Here is a 22,754-nt window from a genome sequence, read left to right on the forward strand (position 1 = left end):
CCTCGCTGTATTCCACAAGATACTCCCCAGACCTCTGTAATTAAAAAACAACAACAACAACAACAACAACAACAACAACAACTCTCCTTATTGAAGCTAATTTGAGTTGAGTTTCTGTTACCTGCATCTAAGATTTCTTAACCCAGAAAACCAAGTCAATCAAAATTATCTTTTACCCTACACCATGTTGGAACACAAAAAGGGAATAACTGAACAGATAACTACATAAAATAAGCAAAGGCATCTATAAATTCTGCCTCCAAAGTTCAGAATTTGCGCTACTGTCAGAAAAGCCACTATGTCCCACAGACCTCACATGTGAGCAAGAAAAGAAACTACTTGCGAATCTAAAACTGAGCTTCAGTCTGCCTGGCATATTGTTGTCAGCAGACTGAAGATGATGGGGACTTTTCCTCACAGGTGTCAGCAGCTGCTCTCGAGCTGGCTTCTCCACTGCCTGAAGGGAAATGAGGCAAGAGGGCCAAGCGGAAACCAGACACAGTCAGTTTTTCCTTTTGAGGGGGCACCGCACACAGAAAAGGCATTTCTTAAACACACATATTTAGGAAAGTCATTTCAGGTGTAAGAGAACTCTAATTACAAGGAGCCAATATTTTCTGCACACTTAACTACACGGAGGCATTATTATTCAGATCACTTTACACCCATTATAACCAAGTCTCAAGGTTTGAGAAGACGGCATTATTGTCCCCATTCTGCCGATAAGGACCTGACACTGTGAAATGTGTCTTGTCTGAAGTTTCCGATCGGCATTGCACCCTCAAAGCATGTGCCTTTTCACCATTTATGCTTTTGTTATGACTGCCAAGGACTGTCCACCAAACTCAAGAGTTTGGCTGTCCAGAGGCCAGAGGTGGTGGGCAGTAAAACTTCTCACCCTGAGAGGCAGCCTCTAGACTGACTATTGGGGGTGGGGAGGTAAGGACGGTGAGGCAGGGTGTAGGCAAATGTCTTGCAGCCCAGCTCAGCAGGTGCCTGCCTCTTCTGTGTGCCCAGATTTGATCAGCCCCTAGATGTTTTGCCACAACACATGTTCAGTGATGCACTCTGATGTTTTCTAAGCCCCAGAAGCTTTTGTATATTTTTTTTAAGTTTACTTGTTTGAGACAGAGAGCACAAGCAGGGGAAGGGCAGAGAAAAAGGGAGCCCAAGCAGACTCCATGCTTTCAGCACAGGGCCCAATGTGGGGCTTGAACCCACGAACTGGATAATCACAACCTGAGCTGAAATCAAGAGGCAGATGCTTAACTGACTGAGCCACCCAGGCGCCCCAGCCCCAGGAGGTTTTAAAATAAGCCTCCTCTTGCTTACGGAAGGTTTCGTTGTGGAGGGTGTTTGATTTTAACTGATATAAGTGTTAGTGTTTTTGCTAATTATAAAAGCAATATGTGTTCTCTCTCTCTCCCGGAAATTCAGACATTACCAAAAACATGTAACTACCACAGGAACAGGTTGTCAGTCAATGGTGATATTCCTTCAGACATTTTTCTGTGTATATAAGAATATATTCTCTTCCTATAAAGGGGGTTTCATTCTTGTTATTTTTGTTTGCTTTAATCCCGGTTTAATCCTAAACATGGAGTTTTACATTATATACTTCTGCACCATCTGTACTTTGAACAATTAAGTGGCTGAGAGCACAGGCTGTCCAGGTTCCAAAGCAGAATCTACCACTTTATTGCTATGAGACCTTGGAGTTGTGTAATTAAAATCCTGGGTCTCAGTTTGCCCATCAGGAAAATGGGCATAATAATAGTCCATCTGTCAGATGGAGTTGTTGGGGGTGTGATGACATGCAAAGGACTAAGAACAGTAGCTAACATATTATAAGAGCTAAATAAATGTGACACATTATGTCAGTGTCTTTTTTTTATTTCTTTTGTCATTTAAAAATATGTTTAAAGTATGAGTTAGAATGAACAACTTGACTTTGTTTACTTGTAATATGTGTTTTCTCTTCTGTGCTATTTACTCATATCCTTCAACTATTTTCCTGTTGAGTTTTCAAACTTGTGTTATTGCTTTGCAAGAGTCCTTTGTATATGAGGGAAGTTAGTAACTTAGTACTGAAGAGAAGTTCCCAAAAGGTACTGGCAAAGAACATGGGCTTTGGAATGAGGTGAGCTGAGGTTAGAATCCCACCTCCACCACTTAGCTGTCATGTGACCCTGAACAACCTGCTCCACTTTTTAAGTTTATTTATTTATTTTGAGAGAGAGAGAGAGAGAGAGAGAGAGAGTGGGGGCACCAGAAGGCCAGCAGGGGAGGGGCAGAGAGAGGAGGGAGAGACAGAGAATCCCAAGCATGCTCCACACTGTCCACGTGAAGTCCGATGCGGGGCTTGAACTCACAAACCATGAGATCATGACCTGAACCGAAATCAAGAGTTGGAGGTTTAACTGACTAAGCCACCAGGCACCCCTCCACTTTTAAACCTCTCTTCAGTGGGCAGAATTATAGCAAGGCTCCTCAAGCCCCCAGACCCTACTGGGCACACCTTGTATAATCAATCCCCTCCCCTGAGTGCAGTCAGAATCTGAGAATGTGATGAAGTATCACCCCATGGCTACATTACTAATTATTGACTTTTAGATCATGTAAAGGAAGATGATCTGGGTGGCGATCTAATCTGGTGAGCCCTTAAAAGGAACTGGGTTCTTCCTCAAGTCAGAGAGATGTGAAGCATAAGAGGCATTTGTTGTGAGGGAGATTCTCTCGTGCTGGCTTCAGAGATGGAAGACAACACACGGAAGGACCGAGAAGGGGCTCTAGGAGTTAAGAGCCACTCCGAGCTGACAACCTGCAAAGAACCGGGGACGTCCATCCTACAACCACAAGGAACTGAATTCCCCCAATAAGCTGAATAAGCTTGCAAGAGGCCTCTGTGTCTCAGATGGGACCCCACTCTGGCCGATACCTTGATTCCAGTCTGGTAAGACCCTAAGCAGAGAACCCAGCACATCACTCCCAGACTTCTGACCTGTGGAGCTGTGACCTAGTGAAGGGTTGTGGTTACAAGCTGTTAAATTTGCAGTAATTTGTTATGCAGTGATAGAAAACTGTTTACTCTAGCGTATGTTTACTCTACTTCCTCATCTGTAAAATGAGGGTGAGGCTCAAACAACATCTATCTTGGGATTTTTCTGGGAAGTAATATCAGCATAAAGCACTCAACACAGTGCCTGGTATAACCTAAGTTAATGCTACGGGCTAATTCCCTAGGATTAAGGGAACTGTTACAATTGTACTCATCATTACAAAGGCAAAGTATATTTTTCATAAATATAGCAGCGAAGGTTAAACCTTTAAAAAATAAAGTCCAGGGTGCCTGGGTGGCTTAGTTGGTTAAGGGTCCAGCTCTTAATTTCGAGCTCAGGTTTTAATCTCACAGTTTGTGAGTTCAAGTCCCAAGTCGTGCTCTATACTGGCAGCATGAGCCCGCTTGAGATTCTCTCCCTCTCTCTTCAAAATAAATGAATAAACTTCAAAAACTTAAGCCCAAAGGAGGAGAAGGGAACTTAAAGGGATTCTGGGCAGTAAAAGGTTTATCGTAGAATACTCAACTTGTTTCTAGCATTTGAAAAAAAAAAAATCTTCATGTCTAATTTCCTTTGAAGATAAAGTATGTGTCATCAGCCTTGTTTTAAAGAGGCAATATGCTCTAATGGCTTGGGGACAGACAGTGTTGGGTTCAAATCCTGGCTCTGTCACTTACCACAGCTGAGATTTTAGGCAAGCTAGCACATGGTGAGGCTCAGTTTCCTCAACCTTGAAATGGGAATAAATACATCTACCATGCAGGGCTGCCATAGCCTGGCCTGGAGCTGATGGTCAATAAATGGAAGTAAATGTACAAACTGAGGCTGCAGGAAAAGAGAAAGCTGTGCTGCCTTCTTCTGCAGGGTAGACACAGTAAGGTCACATTAAACACTGGCCTGGCCAGATATGTTTTGACTATCCCTCTACTGAGTTGTGAATTTTGGAACATTTCAGCCTGGCTTTCAAGAAACATTCAACTACACTGAGTTTTGTGCACTTCCTTCCAAGCACAGGACCTGGGATGTGTCAAGGCAGCACAGAGCAGGCATAGGACCCTCTGCCTGGAAATACGGTTCTAATTCTGATCCCTCTACTTCGAGTGACCCTAGGAGCGGTCCCCATTATTTCCTGTCTGTGTAGAAACCAGACCCCCTTTTTGTAACAGTAGCAAACTTGGCCTTGGAGAAAATGACCCTTCTCTACCTCAAGTGGCTTCTCTACCCCTAGGTGGCCAGTAACAAAACCCTGGCCACCTAGCTCCCTCAGGAGGAACAGGTGACCAAGGCCTGTCTGATCTTCTCGACTACCGTGACTGGCCAAGGTATAACTATTTGCCAAGACAGGGCAATCAGAGTCCTACGCTGGGATTTCATACATAGACCCTGGAATCAAAAGCATCTTTCTTTTCTCTGGAAAGGAGTGGTTGTTTGTGGTCATCCTCTCTTCCCAAAGCAGTTCACATGGAGTATGTAAGATAAGATCCATACCCCAGGAATAACAAAGCTGGGAGAGAGCACCCCTGGATACCGCTGGATACCCTGAAGCCCACCCATTCAGTTTCCCTCAGTCACATGAGGCAAACAATCTCCCTTTCCACTTGAGCCAGTTTTAATGGAGCTTCTATCACTTTTAACCAAAAGAGTCCCCACTAATACACAAGGCCTTGTTTTCCACAACTGAAAATTAAAAGGTCGGCTACAATGTCCAAAGTTTCTTCCAAAGCCTCAAAGTCTAGAAATTTCTTCCCAAATAGCCTAGGCAGGAGTAAAGAACAGGCACTTAGAGAAAGAGACAAGATAAGCACAGCCATGGAATCTGGCTGATATTTAATTGAAATCTCAGTTGTGACACCTAAACAATGCCTTGTATGTAGCAGTAAGTCTTGCTAAGTATTTCCAAGGGCAGGAGTTGTGCTCTTGATATTTTCACACTCCTAGGGAGAGTTTCCTTCCTGTATCTCTCTCTCTCTCTCTCTCTCTCTCTCTCTCTCTCTCTCTCTCCCTCCCTCCCTCCCTCCCTCCCTCCCTCCCTCCCTCTCTCAGCTAACTGGAGGAGTTGTAGCAAATATTTGCATAAGGAAGGGTGGAAATTCTGAGCTCAGCACTGTCCCAATCAGATGGGGACCAGATGTGCAGTGAGCACCTGATGGAAGCACTTAGTAACAGTACTCCAGGGTCCCACCTCCCAGGGTCCCATCTTCTTATTCTCATCATTCTGTTCTGGTTTTACTCATAATGTTCCCTCTAGAACTGCCCCCACCCAAACCATCCTCTTGGCTTCTCTCCATGAGTGTATGTACAGCACCCATGGGTCTGGTGAGAGACAGACACGGCATCACCCCTTGCCCAGGAAGATGGGGGAATCAGGAGGGTTGGTAGCACCAAGGGCCTCTGTCTCCTTAGATGAGCGTGGGAACCAAGAGACCCAGCCTGCACTTAATAACGACAACTTCTAAAAGGGCTAAATCACTTGGTAGGTAGGAAGAATGTCATCCAAGGGCCACCAGCTCTTCCTGAACCTCTCCTCAGCCAAAATCCCAGAACCCCCAAAAGGAAAACCATAAACCCTACTCCTAATGCCTTGAGGAGTAATGTAGATCTGGAGTGAATGTTTCCAGGGAAGACAAGGAGGGGGTTACAATACAATTCATTCAGTGAGATTTTCCTTAAAATTATTTTGAAACATCTCATCTTTTTTCCAAACTCCTTATTAAGATGCCAACCACTCCCTCTCTTCCCTCGGGCCCTGTCCCCGGCTCCCTCCTTAGCCCTCACATGTCTCCCACTTGGCTTCTCATCCAGAGTGATGTGGTTCCTTTTCCCCTTGCCTTTTACCATCCATCTCTCCCCAACACTTCTCCCTACCCCACCCCCAAAATCTACAAATGCCCACGGCATAAGCAAACTAACACAGGATCTTTATTCTTTATAAGCCAAACAGGAATGGAATTACAAATGCTTACAATAGTTTCCTCTGCCACGCATATAAATATGGGAAATTCACGAGCACACAGATTCTAAAAACTTCCTTTCTTAATAAAGAAGAAAATAAAGCATTCACAAAAAACATGCCCTGCCCTAGGACAGCATGCAGAGCTCAGTCTAACAAGCCTGGGAGTCACATTTCATTATAGAAAATGTATCAGCTAGATAATGCCTCAAATGTCTTCATTCTGGCATTCTGGGTGCTTCTTGTTCTTCATTTCCAATTACGATAACGATGGTTACAAAGCATAGCCTGGCTGGGAGTAAGGGCGTTTCCACTTGGTGGGGTTCCCTCCTAACCCTTCGATGTCATGGATGATTATGTTCCAAGAGGGAGACAGATCAATCTGGCCAGTCTGGCAATTATCAGGCCCCAGACCATCTCCCTCTGGCATATCTTGATGTCAGCTTGTCTAACTTTACCAATAAGCCCCATGGGCCAGGAAAAATCAGAGCAAGGACACGGGACCAAAATAAACACCACAGCTGGGCACCTGGGTGGCTGTCAGTTAAGCGTCTGACTATTGACTTTGGCTCAGGTCATGATCTCATGGTTCACAGGTTCAAGCCCGGCATCGGGCTCCGTGCTGACAGCTCAGAGCCTGGAGTCTGCTTTGGATTCTGTGTCTCCCTCTCTCTCTGCCCCTCCCCCGCTTGCACTCTGTCTCTCAAAATTGAATAAACGTTAAAAAAAAAAAAAGATTCTGTCATCTATTTGGTTGCAATTGTCCAGGGACAGTTTGTTTGTTCTTCTGCAGTGATTCCCTAATTTTAAATACTACCATGCAGGGGTGAGAGTATCAAAGGGTCACTTAAACCAAGTGTGTATCTAACAGGCTCCTCTGAGCAGCAATTTCTGTAAAACAGAGTTGTGCTCAAAAACTTACAAAGCATTTTTCAAGGGAAGACATTTGAAGAGGTCTTATGGCCACAGGTAAGGTAATCAATTGTCCCAGTTTACCTGGGACTTCCAGTGCTAAACCCAGGGGCAATCGCAGGCAAACTTGAGTGGTTGGTCACCCTAGATGTACCCCAGTACTTGACTAGTGACCACTGCTGAATCAGAAGGAAGGCTAGGGTGTGCTGAAGGGACACCAGAGAGGGAGGGAAAATAAATGCCTTCAAATAGGCCAACTTGCTCATAGAAGGTCCAATTTCTCTATAGCTCAAAATTGACAATAAATGTCAACTATTCCAAAGTGTGTACAAACTGCCTTGTCAACAAAGGATTTATTGGCAATGGGGAAATGCCACCAACTCCATCAACTCTCTTTAATGTAGTCTCTAAGCACGGCAACACATCAAAGGCTCTGAGAAGTCTCACAGTGGTGAGCATATTTAATTAGGTGCTCTCAGTGTGCCCCAAGGTTATTTGACCACACAGGTTTTTTTTTCCACCTAATGGTTATGATCATCCAACTGAACACACTTGGAGAAATGGGGACCTTATCCACAAAACCATAAACAACTTAGGAGACACACAGTTTACGTTCAGTAAGACATGCACATCTCCTTAAGAGGTCAACGCATTTCTCTTTGTACTTGGTGAAAAGCATATTGTACCCTTAGTTAAAATACTGCCATGATCTATATTTATTTTCAGTAAGACACTTGGGGAAAATGGCTGAGATCTATGTAAGATACCAAAGGTGAATTGAACTAGCAAAAACAGTGCTGAAAAGACCAAAGACATGACCTCGAAACACAACCTGAAGTCGATTTTTTGTCTGATGGATGTGAAAGATCTGTTTATACATTCAACAAATTAATTAAGCATGTATGTGCTAGGCCCAGAGAGACAGCAGTGAACAAGAGAGAAATACAAGGTCTCTCCTCCACACCTGATGCTTAGAGCTTCCAATCTTAACGTTTTAGTAAGCACTAACTAACAATCTCATCCTATCAATGAGAAGAGAGTGCAGGGGTCTACGGGAGCGCCTCAGCTCTTGCCTTCCCACAGGAGGTGATATCAAGACTTAGACCCAAGGGAAGAAGCCAGTGGGGCAGCTTCAGTGTGTGTAGGAGTGCAGGGCTGGACAGCACAGGAAGTGCTCTAGGCAGAAGGAATGACACATGCAAACGCCAGGTCGTGAAACAGAGCTCTGAGCATTCTTTACACAGGCCAGGGTCTTCTTCCTGAGGCTAGAGCTAGAATTCATTTTAGCACACAGCAGGCTTCCATATAATTTATTATTATTATTATTATTATTATTATTATTATTATTATGTTAAGGTAGAGAACTTTGCATCAAGAGGAGGTTAGATCTGACCCTTTCTACACTTCTAAGGGTCTGTGGCTTTATGATTGGGAGATTTTTATGATTCCCCTTAAAATCTGTTCAGAGCTTACAGGCTTCTCTTCTGGAAAACAAAGCTCCCCATGAAGTCATAAATCTACATATTAACAGACTGTACATTTCCGATTTCTTTTTTCTTCATTATGCACTGGGCCCCTGCAGGTTCCCAAGAAAATGGGCACAATGTCCCCCGCCTGCCCATCAACCCTGACTTGGCTCCTTCATCAGGTGCTTTCCCGAGACCTTCCAGGGCAAATGGACACTGGCGGGTGCTTACTGGGCCACTCACGTTTTTTAATTGAGCCACAGCCGCTGACCGTGATTCCTCCAAATGCTAAAACCCAGCTTTCTTGGCAAAGACGGATTAGTAAAGCCACCCCCAACAGCATCCTCTCTGGAGCAGCCAGAACGGGGTATAGAACAGCAGGGAGCACTCCCGGGGAAACACTTACCCCTCTGAAATTCCAGGCTCTAGGGGAGGGGAACATAGGGAAGCTGTTTTGCAGAATCCGCCTAGGCCTAGAAGAGGAGAAAAGACAAGACAATGTGTTTCATTACTCATGGGTTAGAGACTCAGAGGAAATCACCCACTTCCGATGTAGCTTTATCAGAAAGAGATGCTTGGAGAAATGGCCCAGGCAGACGCAGCAGCCAGGCTTTTTACAGCTCGGCCATCCGTAGCAGCCAAACACACTCCAAACCCCTTCCTAGTCCCCCAGGAGGAAAGCTCCAGAGTCCCTTAGAAATAGTCAAGCCCTCACCCTTAAAAAAATAAAATCTAGGGGCGCCTGGGTGGCGTAGTCGGTTGAGCGTCCGACTTCAGCCAGGTCACGATCTCACGGTCCGTGAGGTCCGTGAGTTCGAGCCCCGCGTCGGGCTCTGGGCTGACGGCTCAGAGCCTGGAGCCTGTTTCCGATTCTGTGTCTCCCTCTCTCTCTGCCCCTCCCCCGTTCATGCTCTGTCTTTCTCTGTCCCAAAAATAAATAAATGTTGAAAAAAAAAATAAAAAAAAAATAAAATCTAATCTAAAAGTCAACCTGGATGCAATCAAAAAGCCAGACCAAGCTCCCTATCTTGATCTTCATTTCTCACACACAAACAATTCCCAAACGGATGCCATCAGGTGGTGTTTACAGCTCCAGCCGAGCCTGGAATTCTCCCTGGTGCAGGCCACACGGGAGCTCCAGACTTTCAGGGGGACGGTACATGGACCGTCCACAGGACATGTAGCTGCTGCCTAACCAGTCGGAACTGGTTTCCTCACCTATTAATCCCTCCACGTGAAGCAATCTCCTTAGATGTGACAGAGGTGGGCTCAGCACAGGAGGTGGGGACACGGTACAGGGATGGAAAGAAGCAGTGGCGTGGCTGGGCAGCTTCAGGCACACCAGGGACACCTTACTTCTGTCCTGAAGAGTGAATCCAATGTGGTAGCTGCCAACATGCCCACAGGGACACCTTTTACAATGTGTTTGTGGAGCAATAAGTTACTCCTCCCAAAAATGCTGTGTCTGTCAACACGGAAATTCAAATTTCATGTTTGCTTGAGGTACCACCTCACTGAAAAGCATCCCTGAGAAACGTCCATCTTGGACTTTCCCTGGAGTTTTAGTCAGTGATGAACCAAAGAGGTGGTGTTGGTTTTTCACGTGACAGTCACGCCTTTACTTCGACCTCTGTGCCATAGTCAGCAGTAACACAAGGCAGAAGTGACCACTGCACCCTGCAGCGTATCAGGCTTGAGGAAAAGTCTTGATAGGCTCTACCATAGGAAAGAGATAGATAAGCAATATGCAAGGTAATTATAATAACAGCAGCAGCTAATGTCCATGGAGTACTTAAAACAGCACATGCTAATACTTCATAGAGTTAATCTCATTGACTCTCACACTGCGAGCTAGGGTTCTCATTGTACCCATTTAATAGGTAAGAAAACAGAGACCTAGGGATATTAAGTGATGCAGGTAAAATCAGGATTCTAATCTCATTTGTCTAATCTCAGATCCCGTGGTGTTTTACTAGCTGTGTGACCCTGAGCACGAGGTTTCATATTCTTATGGGCAAAACAGAAGAAATAATACCCAGAACATGGTCAAGACGAGATGAGGGTTCTAAATCCAGTTCTATCACTGCTAAGTTCTAAAAGATGTCAGCACAGATCCCCTCCCCTTCCTCCCAAATTCTGGCTCAAAGAAAAGCTTTCGACCAGGGGCACAGGACTGACACAGAAAAGCTGGGACAACTCACCGAAACAGATGGGAACTCCCACCTGCTGTATCTTTATATCCAGCCTCACTCCTGCCTCACCCTCCTCCTCACCCACACGTACAACAATAAAAACCCAGGCTAATAACATCTCAAGACAAACAGAGCATGTGGGTGGTTATTTAGATTTAATACTCTTCTCTATTAAGTAACATGTTGGTCTAAGTTCTTCTAAAAAAGCATTTCTCCTTTGGGAAGAAAAAAACTTAGAATTTAACAAAACATCTCCCTGGATACTGCTCCCTCCTCTCCCCGGTTATAATTGGGCTTTGCTCTCCTGATGATTTGATGAGCTTCACTGCTTCCAAAGCAACAACGTATACTAGAACACTGCAAGTGAATGTTCCCCTGTTTTATATGGTGTGGTTTACAGAAAATTATGATCACAACAATCAGCAGTGATTATTATGCCAAGGATGTGCGAGGGTCTGTGCTAGGCACTTTGCCTACATAATCTAAGTCTCGCAATAAGATAGGTTATTATGTTATGTTACAGTACTCTGCTAATACATGACATACAAATAGTGTTATAATGGTGCCATGTGTTACACTATTATATATATATATAAATATATAAAACATATTATAATGGCATTAGATACTTATTTTAAAAATATTTTTTTATTTAAAGTAAGCTCTACACCCAAAGTGGGGCTTGACCCCAAGATCAAGAGTCACATGCTCTACTGACTGAGCCAGTCAGGCACCCCAGCATTATATACTTTTAAATAAAATATATAACTCTGGGGGCACCTGGGTGGTTCAGTCAGTTAAACGTCCAAGTCTTGGCTTTGGTTCGGGTCATGATCTCATGGTTTGTGGGATCAAGCCCTGCATCAGGCTCTGTGCTGACAACACAGAGTGTGCTTGGGATTCTCTCTCTGCCCCTCCCCTGCGGGCATTCTCTCTCTCAAAATAAATAAATAAACTTTAAAAAATAATGTAACTTTGTGTCATAAAATATTGTCATATAATATTATGGTATAACGGGGGATATTATTATTACCCCATTTTACAGATGAGATAAAACCTCATCTGTTTAACCTCTGCAGAGAGGTTAAACCACATGTGAGAAGTCACACAGCCCAGTTGGGATTCATAACCAGATGTGTCTGACTCTAGATTCAGAGGATGTAGCCCCTCGCATATAGAGAGAAGTCCCGCTAAAGAGGGAAGAACATGCTCCTGGGAGAATGTAGCCTGGGGGTTTCTTGTGGGACCAGCTTAGTAGGATCTCAAATTTAGAAGCCTCATAGGCAAAGAAAAAGGATCAGAGTGAATCTGTCAATCCAGGGCATTCTTTTTTTTTTTTTAATTTTTATTTTAATGTTTATTTATTTTTGAGAGACAGAGTGCAAGCAGCATAGGGGCAGAGAGAAAGAGAGACATAGAATCCGAAGCAGGCTCCAGGCTCCAGGCTCCGAGCTATCAACACAGAGCACAACACGGGACTCGAACTCACAAACTGTGAGATCGTGACCTGAGCTGAAGTCAGGCACTTAACTGACTGAGCCATCCAGGTGTCCCATTTCTTGTGTTCAGAAGCAGGTTCTTGGGGAGCCTGGGTGGCTCATCGGTTGAGCGTCTGACTCTTAATTTTGGCTCAGGTCATGAGCTCACGGTTCGTGGGTTCGAGCCCACATCAGCTCTGTGCTTGACAGTGTGGAGCCTGGTTGGGATTGCCTCTCTCTCCCTCTCTGTTCTTCCCTGACTTGTGCGCTCTCCCTCTCTCAAAACAAATAAACTTAAGAAATTATTAAAGAAAAAAAAAAAAAGGAATCAAGTTCTTTGCACTGTCAGCAAAAGTCCAAGTAAGAAACAGGTACTTGGTTCTACAGATCTCCAAGACACGAAGGTACACAGTTGGGCCTCCTAACAGGGCTGGGAGAAGTTATCTATAGTGTGTTCAGTCCTTGGACCCCTGATGTGAGCCAGGTCTGTGCACGGTGTGTGCACACGTGGTTAAGAAGCACAGCCCATCCTGCAGATGCCAGGGGAACGACGTTGACCAACAACCATCCACCTCTGCGGAGGGACCAACGGGAAGCCAGGGGTGGGTGTGAAGCAGGAGAGAAACCATTGACACAGGAGGGACAGCTTCTTGGCTGGAAGGAGGTTACAACTGAAGGAAAGACTGGGAAGAAAAGTTAGAAACACTGTCCACATGGAGAAATGCCCACAGGAGGAGCAACAAGTCAGGATTCAAGATGCATTTAGGGAATGATCTCAAATTTCAGAAGTGTGTGTGTGGCTGGAATCAAACAGAATAAGCTCAGGAGCTTATAACCTCAGGGTCAGCAGCAGAATGTATTTCCCACCACATGGAAATGAATACAACTTTTTTCCACCACCCTGAGAAGAGGATTAGTGACCGTTTCCAGAGCAACTCCTAAGAGTATGGGTTTCAGAAGTGAATATGTAGACTGCTTTGCTGCCCGTGCACTCACTATGTGGGGCCAAGAGCCTAGTGTCTGAGGTACGACCAACTTGGGGCTCCAAGAGTGGCTCCCTCTCCTTCTTGCTGGGGGACTTCAACCAGGCTACCTACTCTCTACTGTCTCTGAGCCTCCATTTTCTCATCTGTAAAATGGGGATAATAATCTCTTCTCACAAAATTGAAGCATTAAATTAATGTACTACATAAAATGTTTGGCAGAGAATCTGGCACTTATTAAATACTCTAATTAGCTATTACAGTAGCGCCTCCTTATGTATAAAGGATATGTTTCAAGGAGTGTCTGGCTGGCTCAGTCGGTGCAGCACGTGACTCTTGATCTTGGGGTGATGAGTTTGAGCCTCACATTGGGTGTAGAGCTTACTTTAAAAGGGGGTACATTTGGGGGCACCTGGGTGGCTCATGAACCGTGAGATCATGACCTGAGCCGAGATCAAGAGTTGGATGCTTAACCAACTGAGCCATCCAGGTGCCCCAAATATTTTAATGTCTTACTTCTCAACCCAGGGCATCTTGCTAACAACACTTTCCTTTTATTTCTTTTGTTTTGTTTGACTTCGCTCTATCTATGAAGACAATTGTAGCAATACGAGGAAAGCCAAAGGGCTACATTTTATAGAGAAAGTAGTGCAGACTATAACCACCTGTGCCAGGTATTTTATCCTGGTTGGACCACTCAAGACAGTGATGGTCTTTCAGGTAAATGTCTTCTTAATTCTGGTTGTGGTACGTAATTGAGGATGGACTGGCAGGTGTTCAGCCAGGTGAAGGAAGACCCAATTCTCTGTGGAGAAGCCCACTGTGAAGAGGTCGTTTGCCCAATGGAAAGCTCATCACCTAGGCTTGCCTCTTAAACAAAGGCACAATGGCACCACCCGTAACATGTTTCCATAGTTCATAGGCCACACTCAGCTTCATTCCACTTACACCATGGCTGCAACTCCAACTCTTTATTTCCTGATAAAATATGGGGAAACAGGATCACAGAACCTCAAAAATAGTCAACTGGTACAATCACTCGGCACGGGTTGGATCTTCTCCAACAGTCCTGTTGAGAATGCACCCTGAAAGAGAGTCTTCCCTCTTTAGAGAAGGGGTCTGTATCCAGTCATAAGGGCTCACATATTAATTTCTCTCCAACACGTAAAGAACACCTTCCATAGGGCAGGCACAGGACCAGACATTAGAGACACAGCAGTGAACAGCACAGATACAGTGTCTGCTTTCATGAAGCTTACAAAAGGACAATGGGAGTGAAAGAGGGTGGGAGAGAGAGAGAGAGAACAACATAGTAAGTCTTAAAGAAAAATAAAACAGTGGTAATGGGGAGAGCCAGAGGGGCTCAATCAACATTTGAGGAGCTAGACAGACCTCCCAGAGGAAACGAGACCTCCCTGTGACCTGACAGAGGTGAGGGACTCAACCAGGTAATAAGACAGGGAGCAGCAGGCCAGGTGACAGGAAGAGCAAGCTAAAAATGCAGGAGGTCAAACTTTGCAAAGATTACCTAAACAGACAAAACTGGCAGAACTAATTGCTGAAGTTAAGAGTGAAGAGTTAAGATGTAGAAGCAAGATGGCATATTTGAAAAACTGGAAGCTAAGTATGACCACTTAAACATCTGTCAATAAATAAAGGGATTATTAAATGAAGCTATATTCATTCTTTACAATGGAAGACCATGTAGGACTATATATTAATGAAAAATCTCAAAAAAAATAAAGAAAGAAAATCCAAGTTGCAGGAGGTATGCATATGATAGGATATATGATACTATGTAGAATCTCACAAAATAACACTCTCTTGTTTTGGCCACATATGTATGTAGTAAAAATGTAAGACTACATATGAAAAGGTTTTTTTTTTTAAGTGTATTTATTTGAGAGAGAGAGAGAGAGAGAGAGTGAGAGAGAATGCTTGTACATGCACCCATGAGTGGGGGAGGGGCAGAAAGAAAGGGAGACAGAATCCCAAGCAGGACCCATGGTGTCAGTGCAGAGCCCGATGTGGGGCTTGAACACACAAACTGTGAGATCATGACCTGAGCTAAAACCAAGAGTCAGACACTTAATCAGCTGACCCAGGAGCCCCTGAAAATGTTTTATCAACTGCAAATAAATGGTCCCCTCTGGGGACTGAAAGGGAAAGGGACTCGGGTGGGGCCCATGTGAAGCTTCATCACTACCTGTAATGTTTCATTTATTCACATAAAAATTCTGAAGCTAACAGGGCAAAAAGATTTTTATTAAATCTAAATGGTAGGTATAGATATGAATGTTATAATAGCCTATATTTTGCTACGCAGGTGAAATAGATTATAATTAATAACAATAACAAATGAATAAATTCTAGCATAGCCATGTAATACAATACTAAGGCATCCATTAAAAATAATGAGGGCGCCTGGGTGGCTCAGTCAGTTACGCATCTGACTCTTGATTTTGGCTCAGGTCGTGGTCTCACGGTTCATGAGTTCGAGCTCCACATCAGGCTCTGTGCTCAGAGCACGGAGCGTGCTTAGGATCCTGTCTCCCTCCCTCTCTGCCCCTCCCCCCCTTAAAAATAAATAAATGTTAAAAAATTTTTTTTTATAATAATGAGGTGTACTTGTGCCATTACCAGCAAAGACCATAAAATACAGTATGTGAAATAAGAGGCAGGGCAACGTGTAAATCCATTTACTTTTACACACACACGCACGTACAGAATCAGCTCTGAGTACGCTGAGGGCCCTGGCAGGGCACATGCCCAACTGTTGACATTGATTGATTATGTATACAGTTTGGGTCAGGGGTGGGAAGCATAAATGTGGACATCAGCTTTTACATACATATTTTTAAATCTTTACTATAGAAACGTATTATGTAATGAAAATCATAATAATGTTTACTAAAAGGCCTTAATAGGTAGGGAAGGAGGTAGAGAGGCATGAAATGAGGCTGAACAGGAGGCCAGGGCTGGACAGGGCAGAGACTTAAAGGCTAAGGTTGGGGGGCTGGTCATGGGGTGATGGGGCTCCACTGAAGCTATATGGTGGGGAATGACATGGGATTTGCCTTTAGAAAGATCCCTCTGGCTAGAGGGAAGAGAAGACAGTCGAGGGGTCCAGAATGAAGGCAGAGACCAGCAGGGAGGGTACCGCAGGCATCCAGATCCACTATAGCCTCTCTCATCTCTTTCAAGATTCTGAAGGCACAGAAGTCATAAGTGTCCATTCAGACTGCTTTTTCCCATTTTCTCTCCCTTCCCCAGTTGTTTTCTAGAACAGCACTGTCCGGTAGGAATATCATGCGAGCCACACATGTAATTTTAAATTCTCTATTAGTCACATTAAAATGGTAAACAGAAATAGGCAAGTTTAGTTTTAATAATATAGTTTATTTAACTCAATATATCCAGATACTATTATCAGTTCAACATGTAATAGAAAAAAAATATTAGAGATATTTTACATTTTTTCATGTCTTCCAAATCCAATGAGTATCTTACTCTTAGATCAATCCTCTTTTTAATGTTTATTTATTTTTCAGAGAGAGAGAGAGAGCGCGCACAAGCGGGGGGAAGGGCAGAGAAAGAGGGAGATAGAGGATCCAAAGCAGGCCCCTTGCTGACAGCAGAGAGCCTGATGTGGGGCTTGAACTCATGAACTGTGAGATCATGACCTGAGCCAAAGTTGGACACTTAACTGACTGAGCCACCCAGATACCCCTACTCTTACCTCAGTTTTAATTGGCACTAGCCATGTTTCAAGTGCTCAGTAGCAGTATGTGGCATGTGTCTATCATATTGGACAGCACAAGTATAGAAAAATAACACATGTAATTTCAAAGAGCCTCTTTGAAAAGCCAGACTTTGAAAAGCTATAGCTCTGTGTCTCAGCAGTTAGTGACTAACCACAATATATAAATTGAGACCCTTTTGAAAAATGAGACACTCTCCAAAATGATTTTAGTATCCATCTGAATTCAGAAAAATTCAGAACAGAAAAAATATTTCTCAAAAGCTTTAGAGATATAGTCTCTGGAATAATTACAGGAAATTATCTTCAGCTCACATCCTTACTTGAATAGATCAACATACGTAATTTTTCCCAAATGGAGATTATCCCAAACAAAAGTCTATGATCGGGTCCTAAATAATGTAGAACTAGTCTAATCAAACGAATTCCAGAATGAACTAAAAGGAAGACATTGAAATGATTTTTTTAAACCCATAAAATGATTATATTTGTATTTCCCCTTTTGTGAAATGTTTGTTCAGGTCATTTACCCATTTATATACAGGGATTTTTTTTTTTTGTTATTGATATGTAAGGGCTCTTCCTAGATTCGGACAAGAGTGTGTAACAAGTGGCTAGCACATGCCTGGTACTCTAGTAACCGTATTAAAAAGGCATATATTAAATTCCATCAACTGGTGAATGAAAATGGATAAACAAAGGTGTATGTGCCTGCAATGGGATGTGATTCAAAAGAATGAAGTACCAACACCTGCTAGGACATGGAGCAACCTTGAATGCCTTATGCAAAGTGAAAGAAGCCAGACACAAAAGGCCACATCGTGTATGATTCCATTTATGTGAAACACCCAGAATAGGCAAATTCATAGAGTCAGAAAGCAAACTAGTGGTGGCCAGGGGCTGGGGGAGAGAGAGCAAGTAGGAAGTGACTGCTTAATGGGTGCACAATTTCCTTTTGGGGTGATGAAAACGTTCTGAAATTAGGTTGTGGTGATGGACGCACAACCCTGTATATGTACTTAATATCACTGAATTATTATACACCTAAAATGGCTAAGATGGTAAACATGTATTTTACCACAGTAGTTTTAGGCAATTTGGATTTATTTATTTATTTATTTATTTATTTATTTATTAAATAATGAGGGTATCCTTTGGGTAAATACCTAGTAGTGTAATTGCTGAATCATAGGGTAGTTATATTTTTACGTTTTTGAGAAACCTCCACACTGTTTTCCTGAGCGGCTGCACCAGTTGGCATTCCCACCAACAGTGCAAGAGGGTTCCCTTTTCTCCACATCCTCGCCAACACTTGTTGTTTCTTGTGTTGTTGATTTTAGCCATTCTGACAGGTGTGAGGTGATATTTCATTGTAGTTTTGATTTGTATTTCCCTGGTGATCAGTGATGTGGAGCATGTTTTCATGTATATCTGCTCAAAGAATACAAAAATACTAATTCAAAGGGATACATGCACCCCAATGTTTACAGCAGCATTATCTAAATAGCCAAATTATGGAAGCAGCCCAAGTGTCCAGTGACTGATGAATGGATAAAGAAGATGTGGTATATATATACAATGGAATATTAATCAGCCATAAAAAAGAATGAAATCTTGCCATTTGCAATGGCATGGATGGAGCTAGAGAGTACTCTAATAAGTTAGTCAGAGAAAGACAAATACATTTGATTTCACTCATATGTAGAATTTAAGAAATTCTTAAATAAATGCGCAAAGAAGGAAAAAAAGAGAGAAAGAGGCAAACGAAGAAACAGACTCTTAACTACAGAAAACAACTTGCTGGTTACCAGAGGGGAGGTGGGGAGGGGGATGGGTGAAATAGGTGATGGGGATTAAGGAGTACACCTGTCACGATGAGCACAGGCTGTTACATGGAAGTGTTGAATTGCTATATTGTACACCTGAAACTAATATTATACTGTGTTAACTAACAGAAATTTAAATTAAAACTTTTTTTAAAAAAAGAGGAAAAAAAGCTGTAAGTTTCACTGCTTAAAAAATAAAAAATAAAAATAGTGAGGGTAAAATAAAGATAATTTTCAGGCAAAATAAAAGATACATATCTAATGGAAAAAATCCTCATAAAATAATAATGCAAACTAAAATACTGTTAACCATTCCAGAAGCAGGAATTATATAAATAAAAGCCAGGAGGGTAAACATTCTGTGCAGCCTGGGAATTGACAAAAATGGCTTAGATGTGAAGTTTTATCAGTACTTGTGAGAAATCCGCCCTACAAATCCCTGTCTTAGAGACACATATTTATGTCAGTCCTTCAACCATGATAAAAATTCCCACACTCTGACTTTCTCCACTTCCTCTCATTCTCCACTCCGGGCCCCGACTCTCTGTGCTCAGAGATTCTGCAGCAACACCCATTCCATCCTCTGCTCCCACCTCATGAGGCTCATGCTGCATTTCTCTTTCACCCCTGAGCTTCCTACAAAGCTTTTATCTTCAGAAAAGCCATTCACGAGTGCAGTACTCCAGAAAAAGAACTTTAAAAGGTAAATGTCAGTGACTCCCAAGTGGTGCCGTGAAGCAGAGGTTTGGTTGCAGTGGCTAAAAGTGCATCTGCTTGGAACCAGCTCTGCCATTCACGAGCTGTGTGACATGAGACAAGTGACTTACCCACTCTGTTCCCTACTTCCCCCATCTGTAAAATGGAGGTAATAACAGGATTCCCTTACAGAGTTGTTGTGAGGATTAAATGAGTTAATATATGTAAAGCGCTTGGCATGTGGTGCACAGAAGGTCTACTTTAAGAATTAGCCCGCTTCTGGGCGATGAGCTCTGGAAGGCCAGGGACCGTGTTATTTGGGTTCACTGCTGTCTCTGCATTCCCTGCACTTTGTAGGACCTTGATCGGCAGCTGGAGGATGAATGCATGGTGCTTGCCCTCAGTAAGTCTGTGGTCAGCAGTAACACAGAGTAGCCCTATAGACACAGTGACAGAACATGAATACGACCACATGCACTTGAGAGAGAGAACAGGTGTCTATCATTAAGGCCATCTCCTGTAGCCCTCAAGCACTGGGCTTGGACGCTGAGGCAAGCCTGACGCGGGGCTGTGGATCTGCACCATCTCCACCTTCTCTCTTCCCAGGCCTCTCCAGACTGTCCTCGGTCCTAGAAAGGCACTTTCTGAACAAAAGCTCCTCAAATTCAAGTCAGCTCCTTGGTTAGAAACTGTCAAAATGAACAGCACCAGAGGAAGGGGACCCCGGTCACAAGGGCATGTCAGGCTCCAACATGGGACCTTCCCAAGGGCATTTAAGTGCATTTTGGATTATATATGATTCTCATCTTACCAACTGCACTATAGTTCCCATGCCGTCTCCTCATCCAGAAGAAAGTACCTACAAAATGCAGTAGCTGCCCAGGAAACTTAAACCCAAACACCCTGAGAGACACCATCCCATCATGACACCAGTGCTCCTGTCCATTTGCGTATTTCAAGTCCAGGGTGGGCCACAGGTTGCTCATTCACATTTCCATGTGTTGGGCAGCCACTGTAAATCTTTCTAGAACAAAGTAAATCCACTGAAGAAGAGAGACAGCAGACACGCAGGGTGGTCATAGCATGGGATGTGCAGTCTCCAAGAATCTGGTTTAAGCTCAAGTTTACCAGGTGATCTTGGGCAACTTTTAAGGAACTTCCTTGAGCCTCACTTTCCGACTTGAAACCAAATCCAAGTCACAAACCAATGAGTCCAGGTCACACAGTCAAATAGCAGCTATTCCTACCATCCCTTATCCCTTACTCTGCTTTGTTTTTCTCCATAGAGTTGATCACCTCCTAAGGTAACCTCTGAGAGAACAGAACTATGTTTTACTCTGCAGCATCCTTTATGCCTACAATGATGCCCGGCACTCAGTAGACACTCAGCAAATACTTAGAGCTAATATTTATCAAGCTGTCCGTGTGAGCCAGCTAGTACGCAAAGCACTGTAAAGAAACTGTTAATGTACTCCTCATAACAACCCTATGAAGTCTGTCTCACCAGGTCCATTTTCCAGTTAGAAACTGAGGCTTGGGAAGTTTAAGAGCAGAAATCAGATGTTAAGGGTCTTACAGACTACGGCAAGTTTTCCAGATTTTAGTCTGAGTGATATGGGAGGCCACGGAAAGATTTTGAGCAGGGAAGAAACACGATCTATGTATTAAAAGGACTGTTCTCAATGCTGTGTAGAGAGGACAGCTGTAGGGGCAAGACAGAGAGGAGGGAGATGGTGAGGAAGTGCCTTTGGTAGTGGGAGGAGGGAGGAGACCTTTGGGAGGAGCAGATTGGGAAACAATAGTCAAGGGCAGACAGATCATCTGAATTGGTATGGATCTCCAAATGGAGATTGTAGTGAGCGGTTAGACATAAGAAACTGTAGAGTATATTCGAGAAGCATCAGCCTTTAGACTGGGAAGAAGCCCCACCTTGGTGAGGGAAGAGGGAGAGGAGTATTCAAGAAGCCAGGGAAGAAAGAGTTTCAGGGAGGCAATGCTCAACTACATCACCAAGTAGGGGAGAGAGAAATGCCCACTGAATTCGGCAAAGCAGGTGTCCCTGGTGACTTGACATGATGAAGTGAGTGGAGTTGGGGACAGAGCTGAAAGGGGCTTGTCTAAAGATTACCTAAGAACAATGTCTGTAGAAAAACTAAGTTGACAAGGATCTTAGGTATTGGCCAGTCTACTGAAGTCATTAGAATATGAGCTCCCCAAGGACAGGAACTTCATCTGTCTTTTTACTGTTTTATTCCTGCCCTCTGGGCACCTGGCACATGACAGATGCTCAATAAATATTTGCAAGACTTTTTTGAACTTTCTTGACATCTCTAGCCAAACAGTACAGGTCAACAGGAACTTTGCATCCCTAACAGGATGGTATGGAAGACAGTGAGGAAATGCACACACAAATTATCCCAAGATGCAATGTTCACATTCCCTTCCCTTGCTAAAGAAACTAGAATTCATGCTACTTGGTATTTATTCAGCATGAGAATAATGTGTTTTCCACTTACTCTTCTCATTGGCATTCATATCTGTATCGTCAGTGGATTGAATGGCTTCTCACTGGCAGCACCAAATTTCAACATTCAAGCTAATTGTAAGCTGGTGTAATTAGCAGAAATTACAGAATATTTTTAAAGGGATGTTTTGTAACAGAGGTCTTTTGGAAATCCAATTTAGGAAAATTATTTTTTTCATGTTCTCAAAGTGCTGACCTGCAGATGATGTTTCAAAAGCATTCAGGGGTCACTTTGAAAAGCAAGGGGATCATTCTCCCTCTCCCCACCTGCATCCATCTGAATTATGGCACATGTTCAATGGGAAAGGCCTCATTACATCCTAAGGAAATCCACATCCTGCACCTCCAGGTCACAGTCCAGCAGAGAGCAGCCTCATGTCCCTCCGGAAAGGATAATTAGTTTTCTACCCTTTAATCAAGGAGCAGCAGATTGTTGTTTTTCTAAAGTTTTGCCTGGGGAGAGCCTGTTCTTTCCCGAATGTGTGTTTTTCTAAACAGGACTCCCTGTACGTACCCAACCTTCCCATGAGCCACCACTGACAGGCACTCCCCCAGCCTTATCTGAAACAAAAAACTGAAGCTCTCCACTGATGACAGCCTCTGGCCCCTCAACTCCACAGATGTGGGATTAGGTCATGGCCCTCACAACTTACCAGCACCAATGAGCTTTCACTTATCGACCAAGAGAATCCTCAATCTCTCTGTCACAGAGGTCATGTTTTTAAGGGTTTACTTAAAAAAAAGTAATAAATGCTTATCATGTGCCAGACACTATTCTGAGTGCTTAATAAATATTAACTCATTTAACCCTCAAAACAATTTTATAAGTAAGTACTTTTATTATTCCCACTTTACAGATGAGGAAACTGAAGCTCAGAGAGGTTAAGTGACTTACCCAAAACCACACA

At 43.4% G+C, this 22,754-nt stretch overlaps 1 protein-coding gene across 8 annotated transcripts in view; it reads right to left on the minus strand.

Annotated features, from left to right (window-relative positions):
* The window catches only part of ARHGEF3 (Rho guanine nucleotide exchange factor 3), a 310,006-nt gene that overhangs the window by 203,971 nt on the left and 83,281 nt on the right, over positions 1-22,754 (minus strand). For 6 of the 8 annotated variants that reach the window (XM_045051706.1, XM_023249855.2, XM_045051707.1 and 3 more), the window contains one exon: positions 8,794-8,860. The exons of the other annotated variants lie outside the window; for them this stretch is intronic. In XM_045051706.1, the coding sequence (XP_044907641.1) occupies positions 8,794-8,860 (67 nt within the window). The remainder of the gene's footprint in view (positions 1-8,793; positions 8,861-22,754) is intronic. 8 annotated transcript variants of the gene reach the window in all.

This window comes from Felis catus, chromosome A2 (genome assembly GCF_018350175.1).
Source record: "Felis catus isolate Fca126 chromosome A2, F.catus_Fca126_mat1.0, whole genome shotgun sequence".
NCBI classification, from domain to species: Eukaryota; Metazoa; Chordata; class Mammalia; order Carnivora; family Felidae; genus Felis; species Felis catus.